The sequence below is a fragment of the Pleurodeles waltl genome, chromosome 10, assembly GCF_031143425.1.
Source record: "Pleurodeles waltl isolate 20211129_DDA chromosome 10, aPleWal1.hap1.20221129, whole genome shotgun sequence".
NCBI classification, from domain to species: Eukaryota; Metazoa; Chordata; class Amphibia; order Caudata; family Salamandridae; genus Pleurodeles; species Pleurodeles waltl.
The window spans coordinates 805,810,226-805,831,197 of NC_090449.1; the positions used below are offsets into that span (position 1 = coordinate 805,810,226).

At 43.6% G+C, this 20,972-nt stretch overlaps 1 protein-coding gene across 3 annotated transcripts in view; it reads right to left on the reverse strand.

The window, feature by feature from the left end:
* The window catches only part of SP4 (Sp4 transcription factor), a 76,252-nt gene that overhangs the window by 20,304 nt on the left and 34,976 nt on the right, over positions 1-20,972 (reverse strand). For 2 of the 3 annotated variants that reach the window (XM_069211471.1, XM_069211470.1), the window contains exons 4-5: positions 15,837-16,068; positions 15,437-15,636 (exon numbers count right to left, since the gene is read on the reverse strand). In XM_069211471.1, the coding sequence (XP_069067572.1) occupies positions 15,437-15,636; positions 15,837-16,068 (432 nt within the window). The remainder of the gene's footprint in view (positions 1-15,436; positions 15,637-15,836; positions 16,069-20,972) is intronic. The other variant, XM_069211472.1, reaches the window with a different exon arrangement.

Below are 20,972 nucleotides of genomic sequence, written 5' to 3' on the forward strand. Positions count from 1 at the left end.
GGTTCAACTTTGTTTTATTGAAAATTTCAGGAAAGTACAGTTAGACCCACTTACAGCCAGTGTGGAGCAATGAGAGAGGCAAATGCAAGTTCAAGGAGTCAAAAAAAAGTAACCCCTCAACTGCCACCCCTCTCCCTCGATCCCCCCTTCCCGGGGTACTAAACATGCATGTAGTCCTAGGAAAACCACCTAGGTACCATATATGCCTGGTGCAAGATTTGGGGTGTGTCAGAATTTTACGAAGATGTGTCTGTGAGTCGGAGTAATCTTAAGTATTTACGGCATGTGAGTTCTCTGAATTTCTTCAACAACAGAGCGATGAATAGTTTCCACAGTTCCCTATATGAGGTGCCCTTACCCGTAAGCACCAGGGTCAGCTTGTCCATCCCTAGGACATGACATAGTTGATGGAGCCAGGCCAGGTGCAAAGGTATTGTATCAGTCGCTCTGTGTTGAGAATTGTTTACGTGCAGCCCCTATGCTATGCCTATTCTCCCAGCCCTTGCATGATTTAAATGGGTAAGTGAGAGAGTTTGGGAGGCCTAAAATCGTATAAGCTGGAAGAGAAGGTAGTGTCGTACTCAGGCTCTTGTTTATGTTAGATAGGACTTGTCCAACTAGGGCAGTCCCAAAGTATTTGGAGCAAAGTCCCAGGCATGCCAGAGATGCCAGCAATTTGGGTTGCATGTGGGGTTGCCCTTATGAAGGCGCAGGGGTATGAGGTACCACTGTCGTATGATTTTAGTAGCTGTCTCAGTGCTGGCCATGTTGCCTGTAGTGTGTCTGGCTCTGTAGTGTTTTTCGGTCCACTTCTTTGGGGAAAGAACTTCTTTAGAGGTCCCAGTGCATTTGGCCAGAGCTTTGCCAAGGGGGGAGGTGTTCAAGAGTAAACAATACAGTTCTGTAATCAAACTTCTGTCATTAGTTTCAGCCACTAGCTATTTCTCAAGTGATGTCAGGGGTCCGAATGCCCTGGAGCGTATGGAGTGGTTAGTGAGCCAGTGTCGGATCTGCAGGTATCGCAAACGTTCTGCCTCCGGGAGCATGTGAGACTGTCTCAGTTGCCTGAAAAGGGATAGGACTTGCCTTGTCGAAGAGCTGGGCAATCGAGCGGCAAGCTGCATCGTGCCACAGTCGGCATGCTGCGTGGTCAAGGCCAAGGCTGAAGTCCGTGTTGCCCATAATAGGTGTCAAGGGGGAAGGGAACGTCGTAAAGTCCTTGCAAGTAACAATGGAGTCTCATACCTTCATCGTCGATCTCGTGATCGGGGAGGAAAAGAGGTCCCAGGCACGCTGCGGTCATCTCAGAAAAGGGACCCTTCAAAGCAGCGTGCCCATGATAGCATGATCCATGAAGAGACAGTGTTTCTCTGACTCCCCATGGGATCTCTCGGCCAGCTGCTTGATAGTAGCTACTAAGTTGTGGGATTCAAAACCCTCCTTCAGTTGGTGGGCGGAAGCTCCAGTCTTTGCTCAAGCAGGGACGGGCGTTGGCCCACATAAAATGAAGAAGGACTTGCTGCAAAGAGTGGAGCATCCCATTGGGGAGGCTAAACTGGGAGGGTCTGAAACAAAAAAAACAACAAAAAAAAAAAGAATTTGCTGAAGAGCCATCATTTTACTAGCTGCTGCTCTGCCCAGCCACTAGAGGCGGTCCAGTCGCCATTGAGCCAGGTCCTTCGTGACATGTTGTTGAAGTGACCTGTAACAGATGGACGCGGTATTCGCAACCGACGGGGTGAGCTAGATTCCTAAGTATGTAATGGACTCTTTTGTCCATTGTATAGGGGTTCGACGGGAGAGCTCTCCTTCCATGTGGGATGGGACCATAAGGATGAGTGCCTGGAATTTATGTATGTTTATACGAAATCCTGCTGCTACCCCAAATGAGTCCACTTCCCTCAGGAATGAGGGTAAGGCACCTAGAGGGTTGTCCAAGGCTACTATAACATAGTCTGCATATAGGCTGATAATATACTTCCCCCCTCCCAAGCAGACCCCTCTGATAGCATGGTCATTGTGCATCCTTTGTGCAAAGGTCCTCATGTAGAGCGCAAAAGGTAAAGGTAGTAAAGGGCAGCCTTGTCTCGTTCCTCAGCTGATGGGGAATGGGACGGATGTTTGTCTGTTAATTTGGACTGTCGCCCTTGGCTGGCTGTAACTGCTCAGGATCCAAGAGCGGAAGCGCTCCTCAAATCCAAAATGCTCCAGTGTCGTCACGAGATATGGCCAGTGAATGCGACCAAACACCTTTTTGGTGTATATAGATAACAGCATGATATGCCACTTGGAGTGGTGACCTTTAGCAATAAGTTGGAGAAGTCTCTTAGTGTTATCACTGCATTGCCGATGGCGGACGAAACCTGCCTGGTAAGGGGCCACTAAGCCCTGCATGTGTGGGTTCAAAAAGGCTGCCAGTTTACTAGTGAAGACCTTAGCATCCATGTTAGGAAGGGTGATAGGTCTATAGGAGCCACACTGCTTGTAGTCTTTCCCTGGTTTAGGAATGACAATAATAGAGGCTTTCGCCATTAAGGACAGCATTGAAGCAGGTTCCGTAAATGAGTTGAAGAGTCTAGTTAAAATCATGGGCAATATCCTGCAGGTCTTATAAAATAGGACTGGGAACCCATCTGGGCCTGGGATCTATAACCTCGTCAATACACATGGGTGTATCAAGCTCGCTCACCTGATCTCCAGTGAGTCAGGTTGTATGTGTACCCCCGAAGGAAGCGCCCTGAATCTTCAGGAGAAAGAGGTTGGGCAGCGTACAAGTCAGCGTAGAATTGTCTAAACCTGTCTGCAATGTGGTCATCCATGACAATCTCCACTCTGTCCTCCCCCTCCAGGGACTGTACCCTCACAACCTGTCTCTGGGCTTGCAATCTGCTAGCCAAGAGCCTGCTGCATTTGTTGCTTCCTATATAAACCAAATGTTTAAATCGCAGCAACGAGTATTCAGCCCTATCCATGTCTAGACATGTAAGCTGCTTCCTAGCGGCTTCTAACTGCTCCATAACTGCGGGGCACCAGGGCAATGATAGATGCGCTGTAGTTCTCTCACTTGCCCTGTCATTTCTTTATCTAGTCTATATGTGCTTTTTTGTCTGCTGACGTGATTGCAATGAATTTACCCCTGATCACAGCTTTCATAGTGTCCCACAACAAGACCATGGGAGTGTCCGTTGTGTCGTTGGTGTTTAGGTAATTGCGTTAGGCAGTTACGATCTGCTGGATCATTTCAGGTTTATGCAGGCATGTTGTGCTCAGCCGCCAGGGATGAAATGTGGGTCTTGTCAGGGGGGGAGAGCTATGTCTACTGACTCTGCAGCGTCATCCAAAAGAGACAACGGCTCAATCTCCATTTATTTAGTTAGTTAGTTAGATCTTGTACCTCCTTAGTCCCCAAAATATGATACAAGGCATGCATAGGTCCCTCCACAAGTCCCTCAGTCCAAGCTCATGCAGCCATTGTCTATACTCTGTGGTCAGTTCTCCCGAACCTCCCTGACCTTGAGCTGAGCAGTCTGAGGAGTTACCGAAGACTATATTAAGGTCTCCCCCCCAATATTACCAGTCTTTCCTTTGTACTCATCACTTCTGTAACAGATATCCGGACGAAGAATTCCTGATTGCCATTAGGGGCATTAAAAGTGCCGAGCAGGAAGGTAGAGTCTCGAACTTGTACTTGGTAGGCAAGCAGATGGCCTCCAATATCTGTTACCTTTGTGCCCACTCTCCCTTTAACCGAATGAGATAGGAGTACAGATAACCCCGCTGTTCTGGAAGCCATGGAAGAGAAGTATTGTTGTGGGAAACCTCTAGATACAAGTTGATGCTAATTGCTTGACATCAAGTGTGTCTCCTGAAGAAGACACACATCAGCCCCCGACTAATCTAAGTATGAAAATACTGCTCAGCTCTTAACTGGGTTATTCAATCCCTTGACGTTTTGGGAAAGAATTTACAGCATATCAGTAGATGTACCCATGTCTCAACCTGAGGATGTAAAGCTCTGCGTCCTGTGGAGTCCAGTTGTTGCTACTATTTGCCCCATTATGCTGAGATGTGCGAGATGGGATCTCCCCAAGGGGATGTAGCTCTTCAATATGTGAGTACCCCATGTAACTACCCAACAAAACAACAATAAACTGGTGTCTTTGGCAGGTCTTGAGCTCGTGGTAGAACTGCAGGTGTTCCAGTGGTGGCAAGGGGCTCGATTTCCTAGGTCAAGACCGTTCGGCAATCCAAGGCGCCCTTCGATCCAGTCCTTCCTCAACCCCCTAAGCTCTATTACACGTCAATCTATGATTTCAGTAGCAATCCAGTGTCCATGGACAATGTCTCTAGGACTGCTCATCTTTCTTGTGTTATAGTACCTGGGTCGGGCCGCAGATCTTAAGAAGCACTGGGGTTGCTCTGCTCTTTTTGTAGGTCTCCGAGTCCTTGGGCTGGATAGGGCTGTCCTTTTTTAGTCCTTCTCATTACCCAGGAGTTTACAGGCCACTGTGAGGTATTGGAGCTGGTCGAGGGTCTCCTCCCAATGGAAAATGAGGCGTAACAGATGTCCCCATAAGTAGGAGATGCCATGCTCCCAGAGACAGGAGGTCACGAGACGGAAGACTATGTACAGAGCTGACAGAGCCTGATAAAGGCTCAGGGTATGTCCTCTTAACTTTAGGGGATGCTGTTTTCTTGCTTTCCGTATGACGTGCTCCTTCAAGGGAGTAGTTTGTGGACTAATATGTCTGCTGGGCAGGCATTCTCAAGTCGCTGTCTTCATATGGGTCTACTAGTCCATTAGTGGATACTGCTACATTACCTACAATCATGAGTTATCAGTATTTGCTTCTTGCGTCAGATGCTGCATTTTGTTGGTAATATTTCAGCATTGCCAGGGGATCACCATGATTATGACTGTCTCTTCAGGATTCAGCCTCTCCTTAATCACTTTGTAGATTGCTTTTCAGAGATCTATGTTCCAGGGACAGAAATAGCTGTGTAGAAGTCTTTCGTCCTGTTCAAGGGCGGTTTGGTTTTCAGGCAGTAAATAATGAACAAGAGGGCATTTATGGAATAAAGATGTATATGCTGTATGAGAGTAGAACTGGATAGGTCTATAATTTCAGGGTGTACACTGGTAGGGATTGTTCTTTTTAACCCACCCCCACCTGGCTGTCCATCCACTTTTGAAAACTGTGTGGGAACTTGGTAGAGGACCTTTTAACAAAGGTCACCATTTATACTTAGATAACTTCTAGACTGGTGTGCGATTGTTCAGGGAATGGTTCAAAGTGGACCTTGTTGCTTGTGGCACAATCCACCCTAACTAAAGGTTTCTTAAAAATTGTGTATGTGTAAAGCTTCAAAGGGGATAGTGCACTGCCTTGCGTACTGATGAACCTCTAGCTGTGGCATTTTCAGATAAGAGAGATGTCCACATGTTGACAACCATCCATAATGAAAGTACTTCACCTGTGACTGTTTGGGGTCAAGTTGTTGAAGTGTGCAAACCTGTGTGCATTTTAGACTACAATAAGCACATGGGTGGTTTTGACAGAATAGATCAGAGGTTACAACCTTATGCTGCTGTTCGTAAGTCATACATTTAGTATAAGAAATTTGCTGTCCATTAGCTTCATTTAGCAACCTTCACTGCTATGGTGGTATTCAAGGATTGTTCTCCAGATTCCAAGATGACTTTTGTTCAGTTCAGCAGTCTGTGATAGGCAGGCAGCCTTGTTGTAGTGGAGCAGGCAAGTGTTCCTAGAGTTGCAGTGGTAGAAGATGTGGATAGATTGAAAGACTGCCACTGTCTCAATAACATTCCTTTAACTCCCCGCAAATAAAAAAAAACAAAAAAAAAACAACTTTCCCTGTAGATGTAGAATCTGTTTCTGGAGAGACGTGCGGAAGGAGAGTCGTGTGTCCCGAGTGTCCTTCTAATCCTGGACTATATGTGCCTGCAAGAATCCAATTGCACCACACACAACTGAAGCATTGTGAGCTGTGAGCATATAAGTGAAGTGATTGGTCTGTATCTTTTTTTTTTTTCAGTTCCACGGTTGGCAGTATTTTGACGTATTTAGTTAGACCTATTGTGTTTGTAGTCAGTTTTTCATCTCTTTCAAACTTTTTTTTTGTTGGTAAAATAAATGAATTGAAATGTGTGGGTGTGAGCTGGCATTTGACTGGCGGAGTGTGTGTAGTGATTTGCTGCTGGCCATTACACACATTGCCAGCCAAATGGCAGTCCACACACTCTGTCCGCTGCCAGGTGGTATGATTGTGTGTCAGTCCTGTGGGAGTATGAAAGTGATGGGTCCTTGAACAGAGCTGTATGTTGATGTGAGTGTTGTAATGTGCTGGGTCCGTGGCTGGCGGTGTTAGAGGTTTTGTGTATGTTATGCATGAAAGGTATGCGAATGGCCTGAAAGTGGTTGGTGCCTTGTCGTGGCTTTACAGGTCATGAGCTGGTTCAGATATTTTTTACTTTACCAGAGTATTTCATTATTTGTGAAATCTCTTGTTGATAAAATGTAAGTTTTGAACCTTTCACTCACCCTGTGCCAAATCCAACCAGTATGTGTGTGTACTTGATGAATAGATGGTTGTGCAGTAATATTTCCCTTTTTCTCTGCCAGGGTGTACGCTGTCTCTAGGGACAATCTTTCAAATATATTTGCAAACTAGACACCAGGGGGACTCCAGGGTGGCTCCTTTGGATCCCTCAAAGTGCTGGAATATGCTGGAAGCCCCAAACTTCCTTCCATCTAGCATTCCTCTAAGTTTTCTGATACAAACTGTACCTCACCTGTGTGGGTGGACTTAGTGCATGCAAAAGTGTGGGTCCAAGATTAAATGTGGCAACATCAACAAAACAGATAGCTGCAGTTTTGGGATTGGGTTCAGTGGCTGCCCAAGGAACACCTACCAAACCTAGGCATTTCTGAAAACATGACACCCAATGGGTTACAGGGTGGTGTTCCTCTTGTGGATTCCATACAATGTTTTAAGTAACAATGCCCTGCAAACCTCAAAACCTGAATAAAATCACACATTTACCTTGCATTCTGTGACATATTATCCCAGAATCAGAAGGAATCTATAAAGTTTGTACCACCCAGCATTTTCCAATGTGTCCCAATAAAAATGCTGCACCACTTGTGTGGTTAGGCCTAGTGCCCGCAACAGGAACAAATCAAACTAACATCAGTGGGAGCCCTTGAAAAGGGACCCTCCCTGACCTTGGTTAGATTTGTTCTGTTGTGGGCATGAGGCCCAGCCACACAAGTGAGGTACCTTTTTATCGTAAAACAGGAATGCTGGGTGAAAGGAACTTTGTAGCTCCTTCAAATTCCAGAACTTTCCATCACAGAAATGCGAGGAAAAGGTGTTTTTAAGTCAAGGTTTTTAGGTTTGCAGGAGGTTCCGAGTAACATTTTCTGGTGAAAGCCACGGAGGTCACCCCTCCCTAGATTCCCCTAGGTATCCAGGTTTCACAAATGTACAGGTTAACTAGGTTTCCCCAGGACCCACAGCCAGGCACATTGCAACAAAAAAAAAAGTGTCAGATTTCAGTGGAAAAATGTGATCTGTCCAAGTTGCGTTTTGAGCCTGTTCATGTCGTGGGTACCAGGCATACTCACACAAGTGAGGTACCACTTTTATCAGAACACTTAGGGGAATGCTGGGTGGAACTTTGTGGCTCCCCACAGATTCCAGATCTTTCGATCACAGAAATGTGAGAAAAATGTGTTATTTTTTAACAAAAGTTTGAGGTCTGCAAGGGATTCGGAGAAAGACAACCTAGTTAGAGTCATACACTGCACCCCATCCTGGATTCCCCTAAGTGTCTGGGTTTCAATAATGTACAGGTTTGCTAGGTTTACGTAGGTGCCGGCTAAGCTAGGACCCGAAATCCGCAGCGGAGAACAATGAAAAAAAGGGGTACATTTTCAGTGGAAAAAATGTGATGTGTCCATGCTGCATTTTGGGCCCTTTCTTATCGCGGGCAGTATGGCTACCCACACAAGTGTGGCACTATTTTTATCAGGAGACTAAGTGGAACAATGAATAGCAGAACAAGTGTTATTACCAACTGTATTTCCCTGCATTTGTGCCTTCCAAATGTAAGATAGTGTGTAAGAAAGAAGACATTTTGAGAAATGACCTCTTATTCATATGCTAGTATGGGTACCCACAAATTCACCAATGTGCTAATAACCAATGTTTCTAAACTCCATATCTTGTGCCCTTTTTGTAAATACATCGGCTACCTATTGTTCACGGTTTATATTTTACCATATGAATTGGTCTATATCCAATACATAATTAAAAACGATTGCAAGGTGTAGCTCAGTATTTAGCTCTGGGTACCTCGAGTGTTTGGAAAACCCACAAACCCTATATAGCCCCGCATTCAGAAGGGTCTAGCAGATGTAATGGTGCATGCTTTTGTAAATCAGCCATCGTAATGAGAAGTTACAAATGAAAACATTGTCACAAATGGCCGTTTTTCCCTACTAATTTTCAAAATTTGTTTATTTCAACATTTAGGGGGTCATTACGAGTTTGGCAGGCCTTCCCGCAGGCCCCATTAAAAGTTACCTGCTGGGTTAGCGGCAGAAATGGTAATTGAGCCTGTTGCAATGTTCCGGTGCATAGGGTGCAACAGCACCAGTCAAGCTTTCACTGTCTGCAATGCCAAGTGCATGGGAAGTGCAAGGGGTCCCATGTGGCCCCCCACCACCCAGTCTCTGCCAGCTTTTACATAGCGGTGCAACCGCCATGTAAAAGCTGGCGGAGAGGGGGGTCGTAATTCCCAGGGCGGCACTTCATGCAGCACTGCCCTGGCTGATTAGGACTGCCAGCAATGTCAGTTCCTCCAGTGGAGAGAAACTCGCAGTGCTGGCGGTCCGATAATGGCCCAACCACCACGGTCAGAATGTGGCAGTCTGACTGCAGCCAAAGCAGTCGCACCACCACTTTGGCAACTGTCAGACTGCCAGCACAGCTCTGGTGGCCTGAAGACTGCCAGTCTCTTTGGGAAAACTTTGAACGATCTGCACAAATTACCCTTTGCTGAATTCAGAATTTTGTGTAGCTTCAGGAATGTATAGCTTTCTGGGATCCAACATGGGTTTCACACCGGTTTCCGCCACAAACTGGAAGGAGGATGAAAGTACAAAAACATATGAAAAATGGCTATCTTAAAGTAAAATGCCAAATCTGAATAAAAAAAAACCTTGGTTTTCTGAATCAAGTCTGCCTGTTCCTGAAACCTGGGAAGATGGTGATTTTAGCACCACAAACCTTTTGTTGATGTTGTTTGTAGGTAAAAATCAGACACTTTCTTCTGCAGTAGTTTTTCCAAAAAACAAAACATAGCTATATTTTGGCTAATTTCTCAGTCTCCGCCAGGGAAATCCACAAACCCTGGGTACATTTAGAATCCACAGGATGCTGGTAAAAAGAAGGCAAATTTTGAGTGAATAGCTTATGTGGTGAAAAAGCTATGGAGGCCTAAGCGCAAGCTACCCCAAATAGACAATAAAAAAGACTTAGCACTGGGTGGAGGGGAAAGCCTTGCAGAAAAAGGATTAAGCTGGTTCAGCACTGGCTTCTGCTCTGCTGACACTATGTCAACTCATGGTTTGTTGTGCTGCTTCGCAGACGGCACTCTTCTCCATCTGTAGAGTTGCAAAACACAACCCAAGGCCACTGTATGTTCCTCTGTTATTTGTGCTTTTTATGGTTGAGGATCCTCTATCCAGAGGATCTGACATGTCTCTTTCAAGGTTTTCAGCTGTTAAAAGGTGCCTTACCACATGAAAATTATTCCAAAGCGGAGGGGGGGCATCTGTAATTAATATCTTTGCTTTTGAGGAACCTAGAGCCTAGAGATTGGGAGGGAAGTCACATTGCTTCTAGAGGTATGCTCAATAGATCTGGATACAATGCCAGCCTGTGCCCTTCAAATTCAATCTGGCCTATGCTACTGGCTGCCTCCAACGGTACTGATGAAGGCAAGTCAGGATATATGGAGTCTGGTTACTTTACTTAAACCTAGAGTTCAAGTGGTGTGTGATCTCATTTAATATTTCTTTCATCCAGGATAGGGAGTATCTGTTTGAAAAGTCTTTTAATAGAGCCTTCAATGTCATTCCCCTTTTGCGAGTCTCATGACCCACTTAATGCAGATATTTACCCTCAGGACGCAGTGTCATTGTCTTCCACATGCGCCTGAAGGTCTTCTATATGGTCTTTCAATATAAGGAACGCCTGTCCCGATGCTCCATCTCCTCCTTGATTGCTTTGCTCATTTCATCCAGTGCCAAGACTCTGTCCTCAAACTAATTTCAAATGTGTTTGAGAGACAGAATGTCGGCTTTTACCTTCTACCAAAGGGCTGAGAACTCCTCCCTGACACTCTTGAATAGTTTGTCCATGAATGAGCAGGGGATTGGAGGCTCTTCTTGTGCTGATGCCAGGTTTGTAGAGGTTTCTCCGTTTGGAGCTAATTGTGCTAGTAAATTGTGTTAATGAGATTTAGACAGTATATCCTTGATGCAGGTTTCTTTCTTCCCCGTCTGTCACTATTTTCCTTGATGGGTCTCCTTGCAATGTACTTGTGATACTGGTTGGGTTGTCACTCTAGGGATGACTGTGCCCCTTGAAGGTTTGTGTCATATTGTCTTGCCAAGCCTCCAGCTTTAGATCTGAGTTCCTGGCCAAGAGGCTCACACACTCATCGCTGCACTGTTATATGCAGAGAGCTGTAGGGTTCGTGTTGCTCCAGTGCTCCTGGTGACAAGAGGAATACAGGTCCCTCTCCACACTATTACGAGCAGGATTACCACTTTCCATTTTATGGCTGAGGGGCCCTTCAGTCCTCCAGGTCTCGCCATTTGCAAAGCTGCCCTCTGCCACACCCCTTGCTTTGTGGCAGTCCAGGATACACTCAGCCCCGCTTTCCCCATAGGGCCCATGCATACCTTTCGGCCGAATGAGTTATAGAATGCTGGTATTGTCATGTTGGACCCCACGTGGTGCCCTTCAGGCTCGGGTATGCATGGCCGAGTTATGTTAGCTGTCTCTCCTCAAGTATCCAGGAAGGCAACCCTTGTGGTGCTTCGCTACCAACGGTTTTGTTTTCCAATCCCAACAGGCCTTGGGGTACATCAAAGTGCAGTCAACTGCAGGCTTTGGAGTTGTGGTGGGACCCCATGCAAACTATGTGCGGGTCAGTCACATGCATTTATTTTCCGACATTCCCCACGCGGTTTAAACTCTGTACATTTCCTTGCATAATGTAGATATTTTTTAGGAAAAATAAACTGAACAGTACTAGCTCGAAAGAGACGAGGAGTAGCTCTGGATCCGCATCTGTTTGCATGGAAAGCAGACAACGGGTGAATAAATCGCGCCCAGTGCGTAACTTCTAGAGCAGAACGACCAGTTGGAGCCACATGGAGCCTCCTGCCACAGTGCAGGGGTACTGCTTAAGATTTTCAGAATCTAGTCTTATGCCTGAGGAATTAGTCAAAAGGTGAGGAACCTGTGGCTCTGCAAAAACAAATGTAGAAGACTTGTGTGACGTCTGTCATTTAGGATTATGAAAGCACACAAAACTATAGAGCCTGGAAGAGGAAATACTTATAACTGTTAATGAGGGAACTGTCTTTATGAGATGGCACTTGTTTAGTATAAATGACTGACCTCAGGACTAAACTCGCTGTGATCTTTGTCTCTAAAAATCCCATTAAATACTGAATGATAAACAATTGTAATGATCGACTGGACGCTGATCTGTACCCTCAAATTTTAAAACAGATGGAAAGCTATCTCAAGACCTTTCAGTACATTCTGATTTGAGTCAGCCTTGGGAAACCAGTTACCCAGTTAAGGACCAACAGTAAGAACTCTAGAGCTAAGGCTGCTACCTCCTCCATTAATTTGGAGAATGACAGGGGGGCTGTTAATAGACTGAAAAGAAGGATGTTGTATTGTAGTTTTCCCCAATTTTGAATCTTAGAAATCTTTTGTGCCTTTCACAATCATGGATATCAAGTGCATCCAAACCTGCTACCTCAAGCCAAGAGAACGTTGTTTGCCCCATCCAGACCACATTTTTCTCATGAGAAAGGGGCTACTATGACCTTCCTGAGTAATATATTTGTCGCTGACATTTGCAAGTCGGCTACATGGTCCACTCCACACACGTTTAGTAAACACTACTATGTGGATGTCCTAGCTCGCCACCAAGCTAGATTTTGACAGACAGTCCTAAAGAGTTTGTTTAAAGCATCTGCACCATCCACTGGCTGACCACAGTTTAAAGGAGTATTGCTTTACTGTCTGTGCAGAGCATGTGTATCTACAGCCACTCATGCTACCAGCGAACAATAATACCCCGTAAACATCTGCCCTTAGCATACACCACTGTAGATTCAAATGCACCCATGTCCCGCAAGTCAGTAATTGCTACAGATTTCTTCCCTTTCATTATACACTTTCACACATTGATATCAAGATGTCCTACATACTACCCCTTCAGTTAGCTCACCTGTTGTGCAAAAAAATAACCTAATAATAGAGCAGATTCCCATGGGCATTACAAACTAAGGGTGCAGTCACTGTACCTTATGACTCAAAAGACTACGATTAAAACAAGTTGAAAATGTCCAATCCCAACAATGGATGGAAGGAACGTGTGTATTTACAACCACATGTGCTACAAACATACATTTTCTTGAACTCTTAAAGAGGCAGTGTACATACAACCTTTTATTATCCAGTGAAAGTCCCTAAGATTTTACTTTCTGTTTTTCAATTTCCTAAGATGTTTAGATAGTTGTGTTTTGAATGAAATGTATGTCAGGACTAATTTGTCTTGGTATCATTAATCTTTAAAATAAAAAAAATAAAATACATTTTTTTGTCTCCTTTAGGCAGATTTCTATGCCCAGGCCATATTGTTTGAGGTCAATGACAACAAGGTTTTAGGTTTATTTTGGCCTTGTGACAAGTATGCCCAACCCTCCGCTGCACAAATGCTTGGGCTGCCAATTTGCAGTACCACATTATGGAGCAGGGAAAGGAACTGAATGCAGTTGAGGTAATATTTGTATCCATATGTTAATGCTGTTCAAAGTTGTATTCATGGTTCATTGATACAAAGCCTTTATTATTAGGGTGAGCGCTCTAAATAAATTATGTAATCTCAGACTGCACTACTGAGTGGTTCCAGTAAACAAATATGCACCCACATTTGCAAAGTTTAACAATATGAGGCTACATATAATGCACCCAGAATGCTTTCTGACTAGATGCAAATACATGCAGAAGTGTGAAACAAAATTGATGATTCTTTGCTTTCAAAATAAAATATTCACAAAAAAATGCAGCTAGGAAAAAAACGTTTTGCTAAACTGCTGTGAAATGTTAGGAACCATTTCTTTGAAGCATCATTTAGTAAAATGTATTGATTCATGCTAAAATTTCAAAAAAATATTCATAATGCAAAGTCAGTATAACAAGTTTCAACAAAATTAATGGAAAGATAAATATATAAGCGAGCATTGGCATAACTGATAGGTCCGTCATTGGTAGTCAGTATTTTAGTTTTAGCAATGAGGTCTTGTTTTCACATGGCTTTGTAAACTTTTATTGGTGAGGGAGCTGCTGGGCACTCACCATTGTAATAAACATTAGCAAAAAGCAAAAATATTTTTTGGTTTCAAAAAGCATACATTGCCAAAGTAGTTCCTGGCACTGAAGAAAACTACTTTGTGTGCTGATACTCATTGCGAAAAAGCAGATAGCATACTTCACAGTGAAGCCAGCCGACAGATGGACAGAGAGAACATTTTAATAAAAACAAAAGGTCTTGGTTAACGCTAGACCTAATTAGGGGCTCAATTCTTAAAGAAAGTCACTAAAGGCCACCCTTGATACACGTCTTTGCATTTGTGCAGATTTATATATTTCACAAACTAACAAGAATTTATAGAAGTAGACCAGGAGATCATACTCCTAGAAAATATTTGTAAACTGTATTTTAGCACAAGCAAATATGCATGTGGCGATTTGCTCGAGCAAAAATCTGTTGAATGTTCAGTTTCCTTTTAACCACTTTTTTCCCCAACCCTGGAAGAAGTTTTACTTCTGGCCCTTGTCAGGAGTAAATTTCCAACCTTTATCAGTATGGGAAATGATTAGACAAGAGCTGGTAAAAACCCTTAAGGCATGCACGTTAGCAGCTTTGCAGAGACTCAGATGGGCATTCCAACCCTGAAAGTAATGCTTACCGCTACCTCCAGACCAAGTACGTAGATCGGCAGAGAAGGTGGCAAAACAAGGAAATTGTTAGTATTGAAGCCTCACTTTAATATTAGCCCTGGCATAAGCAGAGACGCTATTATAAGAGCTCTTATATAATGAGACTGCTGCCACAATTTGTCGCAGGCACTGGCGCCAAAGGGACAAGTAAAAATTTTTTTTTTTACAGGAGAAGTTGATTCATGAAGCAACCTGTCCCATCAACAAGTAGATATTTTATTCAACTCCACACCCACTGGACATGCTTTATTGTTTATAGATACAAGAGAGAATTCCATGATAGCCAAGAAGTGTGACAGCATCCGTACTATCCTGCAGCTAGGTGATTACTACTTCATCATACAGTGGTGGCAAATTTCTGCAAATGTCTCCCCTGGCATTTAGTAGTAGGATAGTAGAAAATATTGGCTCTGTTAATGCTGGTTTGCTTTGTGCAATATTATTTTAATAATCCCAATGAGAAAACAAAATTAACACTTATCCTTTACCACATAATTTACACAGTGGATCGAATGCCTACATTACTGAAAAAACAGTAACTCATTTTGTCTGTGTTCCAATTTGAATATTCCACATGGTAGAATATGTACCTATAGTACTGCAACAAAGAAAGTCAAGGACATTAGGTTTCTCTCTGTTACACGTGTTATACATGTGGTCTCAGTTATTAATGACAGTTTAGGGCCTCCTTCCGTACAACGATACAAAGAATATGTACAGCTACTTAACAGGCATCTCACCATGGAGGAATGTAGCCATGAGGTCAGTAGATAAGAGACTAAGGGGGTTATTCCAACTTTGGAGGAGGTGTTAATCCGTCCCAAAAGTGACGGAAAAGTGACGGATTTACCACCAGCCGTATTACGAGTCCATTATATCCTATGGAACTCGTAATACGGCTGGTGGTATATCCGTCACTTTACCGTCACTTTTGGGACGGATTAACACTCCTCCAAAGTTAGAATAACCCCCTAAATGTGGTTCTCTTTGCCCTCTATCAGTAATTCTTAAAATCAAGATCTCAAGATAGCAAATTTATGTAAACTGTAAGCTCAAAAGCAATACACTTAAATTAAGACTCAGGCATGCCCACCTGTGTGAGTTCTTCTATGTCTCTGAAGTTCATCACTCCGTGTAAATCTTTTGCCACAATAAATCCAGTTGCAAACAAACGGCCTTTCTCCTGTGTGCCAACGTAGGTGTGCTCGTAAATGAGATGTCTTGCCATAAACCTTCCCACAGCCCTCAATGTGGCATATGTGTTGCTTCTTTTTTCCTGGTTCATTAGTGCTTCTAACAAAATGAAAAGTTTAAACCTAGGTTAGCCTTAATTCATTTTAAGTTCATAATAAAACAATATGATAAACAATGATAATAACCATTTCTAAAGCAATGCATTCAGATCCAAATCAAATACATGAAATGCTTAAACAATTGTTTAGGCAAAATAAAGATAGAGAGACATAAAAGTCGACAAATGAGTAGATGTGTACCTTCCTTCACCTTCCCGGCAGTTCGGACATGAGCATGCAACTCTTCTTAGCCTTTTGCCAGGTGTTACTTCCTGGTCTGAAGATTGCTGGGACTGCTGCAATTGCACTTGGGCGATCTGGTCCGGACTAAGAGCACTAATTGTGGCATTACTAATACCCCCAACTGAAACAGTCACTGGAGTTAAGGTGGCTTGCTGTAGTTTCAATCCTCCTTCCTGTCCCTGCTGTTGACCTGTAAAATATTAATTACCAAAACTGATACAATAGAATGTCGAACTTATTACAAAATCTATGAAACGTTAGTCACTTGGTGTTATTCCAATTTGTGCAAGGTCTCCATTCTCTGTCTAGAACATGACCTGAACTTTAGATGTTTAAAAAAATATGACACCAGTACATTCAGTGTCTTACTAAGCATCCCTGGCCTAGCCTTCACCATTCCTTGCATGCCACGATTAATAGTTCTGAATTTCAAACAGTTCTCAAAGGGACTGTGAAGGACACTCGTGATCTGTGCATGGTAGGGTAGTGTTAGTTAAGGAGAACTGCTAACATATTATTTAATTTTAAAACATTTTTAATTACAACTGAAGTACTTGTACATACTCTAAATTTGGATCTCTTTTTTAAAAAAACACAACTTACTAGAAGATGCAGACAGAATAAGGACAGTTTAGGTCAATAATCATTTCAAAGTATTTCTCAGACTGTGTGATCCCAAGCACCTACTGTCAGCCTTGCCTTCAAATAGAAATAGGATAGCAATTTCTTTGATACCCAGGAAGGATGGATGTATTTCTGGATGTTCACAGAAGAAGCCTCTTTTCTGCTCTAGATGGCTATATCACCTTTCTGGGTAGTATCCCTTTTTAAGTCATAACCATAAGAGAGATGTGTGATGCTATCCAACGCTAAAGAAAACAGGTTATATAAATCTCTAGTGACTATCACATTACTCTCACACAGCTCAAACAACGTGGGCAATAAAGAAAGTCCATGTTAGTTATCTTTGGCCAAAGAGTAAAGTCAGTCAAACGACAAACTCACAATTCTGTCCAGAACAAAGCTTTGAATCTAAGCAAGGAATGGGAAAACTTATTTCCAAGCCTATTGTAGAGGTATGGAGAAACGGGGTGCATTAAATGGTGGTAAAGCCACCTCACCATGTAATACACTTGCCAACCCATTTAGGACCCTTAGGTGTCATCTGTTGAACCATTAGCTAAATCATGGGTAGCTGTGGCACTGATCAGCAAGGCTTACACAGAGGAACAAGTGTTAAGACTTTAAATAGCACCAAAACAACTGAAGAAATCGACAACACTCAAGAAGTCCGACACCAATTCATAAAAACAGACTGTATTTTTATAACAATTTGGACACTAGAATGAAAAAGTTCCACAGGAGGGTTCAGGGCATTTAGATTTTACAAGTAAAAATAAATCAATGCAATTTCACTCAAGTGCAAACAAGTCCTGGCAAATTCAACGAATTGGACACTTAGAAACTGTTTAAAAGAAAACTTAGGTAAGAGTCAATGTGGTCGGTCATAAGCACTTGGCACAACCAACTCTGGCGCAGAGCTAGTCAGGGGGACCAGCAAGGTCCACAGGCACAGTTACTTTTACAGGAGAAGTAGTTCTTCAACAGTTCCAGGCACTTTATCCACGTTGCAATGGATTCCTGTGGAGTGGTTCTGGGCCAAAGGATGAAGGATGCTGGAGATGCTATAAGGATGCTGGGGATGTGACACAGATAATGGGAGCCTTCCCGCAAGGATTCGTGGGTCCATGAAGTTGGTGAGGGGTCCTGGCTGCAGGGTGGACATACCATGAAGCCTTATCTGGTCTGGCCAAAGTCCAGTGGAAAATGGATTAAGAGTCGCTCGTTGACACGATCAGAGGTCAACCCTTCCTGGGTCAATAACTTTCCTTCTGAGGGTCCTAGCAAATCTCTGACAGCTGTCCTGGGCTCAAACAGTTGCAATTCTGTGTATCAGGTCTCGTCCTCGGTGGTGTACAGCAGAGGTGATAGCGGCCCTAGGTCTTTGGGCTACCAACTTGCCTTAGCAGGCTTTTTCAGCTGGTGTGTCTCTGTGAACAGGAGGCAGTCAGCTGGCCTGTGGCGTTCTCTTGACTTCACCAGGCTCTGGAGATGGTGTCTCCTTGAGCAGGACACAAAAGGCAAAGTGACTCTCGGCACTATCCACCAGGTTCAGTCCTCGTCGGTACAGCCTCACTCTGATGGTCCCTCGGTGCAGCAGGGCAGTCCTTCATCTGCCCCTGTCGAGATCCGAGGTCTTGGTGCCAAGGGTGCCCCACTTATGCTTGGAAAGTGGCTTCAGGGCAGGATGCCGTTGGTCGCCAATGGGCTACTCCCACCTGGTAACCACTTCCTGTGGGCCATCTTAGGATGCACCATACTGCCCACTTTGAAGATGGCAAGACCCCTTTCTTAGTGTTCATACCTCCCTAGCCCACTCCTGGGGTGTGGCTACCTCAGGACTACACGTCCCTGGGGAAACTGGTTTGGCAACTCGTTTCTCCTCTCTTCTCACTGTTCCAGCCTGTCTACCTCAACAATGGGCAGCCCTCCCCTCTGGTGTCCCACATCTGCTCTTTAAAAGCAGCTTCACCTTTGAAGCCTGTCTTTTTGAGCTAACACCTAAGTGGCCTCCAGCAGGTGGGAGGTGATACCTCACTAGACTGCAATGCCTCTTTGTACTCCTTCTTGGGAGTTGTTGGCACGTCCTTCCAGGAGGGCACAAAGCTGTCTTGTGGAGCAGGCTCCATGTGTGCCTGGGAGATTTAAAGGCAACAGAGTGGCAGCTTTGCTAAAGCTGCACACAGCAACAAATTACATTAATTTTGACTTGAGATACAAGTCAAGCTTAATGTAACGAGTTGTTTGACTCCTTAGCATGCCTACTTTGGTTGCACTGTTCAGGAGCACAGCTGAGGGGTCAGCATATAACCCTGTACTCTCCAATTGGGCGACCAAATGTATTCAAGGTAAAACAATGTCTTTCAATGGCAAAGTAGGGCTAGCAGTGCAGGAATGCTATACCGGTCTGCAGTGGTGGACTGCGAGATTAGTTCTGCTTCGGGGACCTCCAGGGTGGCAAAACCAGTGCTATAAGCCCTGGAGTACACCCCTAAACGTACATGTCCTGGGTACCAGGGTATTACTTACTAGGTATCTAAAGCTAGGTAAGCCATCTCCAGTTGGGTATAGCCAATGTGACATACACTTTAGGGCCATGGCACTGGCTCTAAGGCCTGTTTAGAAGGCCTAGTGCACTCTCAGAGTTGAAAAACCAGCAGCATCAGTCGAAAAACTTGGGGATGACCATACATAAAGGACCATTTTCTTACAAGGTTGCGTAGTCAGTGGCTTCTTGGCATTGGGATGTGTGAGAACCGCAGTTTACTATTGGTGTTCCAGGGCTGCAAAACAAATGTATTTGAAGAGGATAACCAAGTTACTGTTTTTAGGTAACTGATTATCTAAGGGTCACAAAGACAACCTGTTAAGGAATACTCGAGGTGTAGGAAGACTTTAAAATTCATATTTAGTATGATGAGGTAAATATCACTCAAAAATATAAAAGTCTAATCACTGCTTATCGTTAGAAAATACATAATATTTAACAGGTAAGTAAATAACTCAGTTTTGAAAAAATACAATTAGAAAAAAAAAAGGTGCTAGCATATTCTGGGGTTAAGATATAATATAAATGTTATAGAAGTTCCTTAACACTAGCTATTAGGGGCCTGATATCTTGTCTTCTTTTTTACAAGTGCATTTTGTCATACGGCACATGTAATAAGGCAGACAGGATATCAGTCAGACTGTAATGGAGTAAGCCGTCTGGTAAATGCTAAATCAGGCCCTAAAGTTCTTCAGTTAACACTGGCTACAGGGCAAGGCTTGCTTTGGGGCACCTCTAAGAAATGTATTGACAAGCTTTTGCCTTTAGTTCTCAGCAGGAGCAAATCTATCACTAAAGGGTCTAAAAGAAGAGATGCAAAAGCAAAAAGCAATTACTTAACCCAAAAAAGTAAATCCCAAAACAAAACACCAAAATAACCTTGGACCCCAAAAAGCAAGGCGTCTCTGGTACTTATGATCACTTGATTCAAAGTCAATGGGTCCAGATAGGCTCACTCTCCAAAGGTCTTAAACTACATTTTAATTTGTAGTCCTAACTTTGGAAAGGACCAGAGGTTGTCTACTTCCAATGCGCCTGGCGCCACTCAACAATCAAAGAATTTAACTCATCAAGGAATATGGTGAGCAGAGTCCTTTTTGAACTCATACCCCACACTGCTCATGTGGCCCTTTAATGCCCAGAGTGTCCAGAGAAAGGGGCACCAACTAAGAACTTTCCCTGACACGCAGATGTACTGTTTAAACAAGTGATTTATTTACTGCCAATAATGGTGCAGGCATTTAAAGATGTACACACTGTCAACAGCAAGAGAACACTACCAATAATTTGCGCAAGAATATTGTGAGAGTGACACAAATGATGGAACTTTACTAACTTTGATTATTACTGTGAGACTTGTGGCGCCTGCACCATGATTAATTATGTATTCAGCAGTAATTGCAAATACATATCCCATCATTTCTTGTGTGCCTATAAAATGGGCTGGAAAACAGTAATGTGCTAACAGATTGATACCACCTGAGGAAGGCAGAATGTTGAAATGTGTGGTGGTACCCGGCTCTGCAGCCTGCCTTTGAGATTAAAATCTGCGTATCTTGTTTCCAGTAGTGCAGCGTTTCTTTGGCTTTTGTGAAAAAAATAAAAATAAAATAATAATAATAATATTAATATATCTCGGTTAAGGGGTAGGCTTAACCACAGAACAAGTAGCACCCACAGAACTAGGAGCAAAAATGGAAGTGATAGTTCCAACCAGGACTAAATCAGACATGGGGCCAGCTGTACAAAGCTATTTAGTGGTCGCAAACGGACACATTTGCCTTTTGCGTCTGCTAAATTGCCCTGTACCATGTACCAATCCTATTTTGCGACTCAGTAACCTATTACTGACTCGCAAAATAGGGTTTGCGGCTCGCTATCAGGAAGGGGCTTGCCAAGAGCGTCCCTTCCTAATAGCAAGTCGC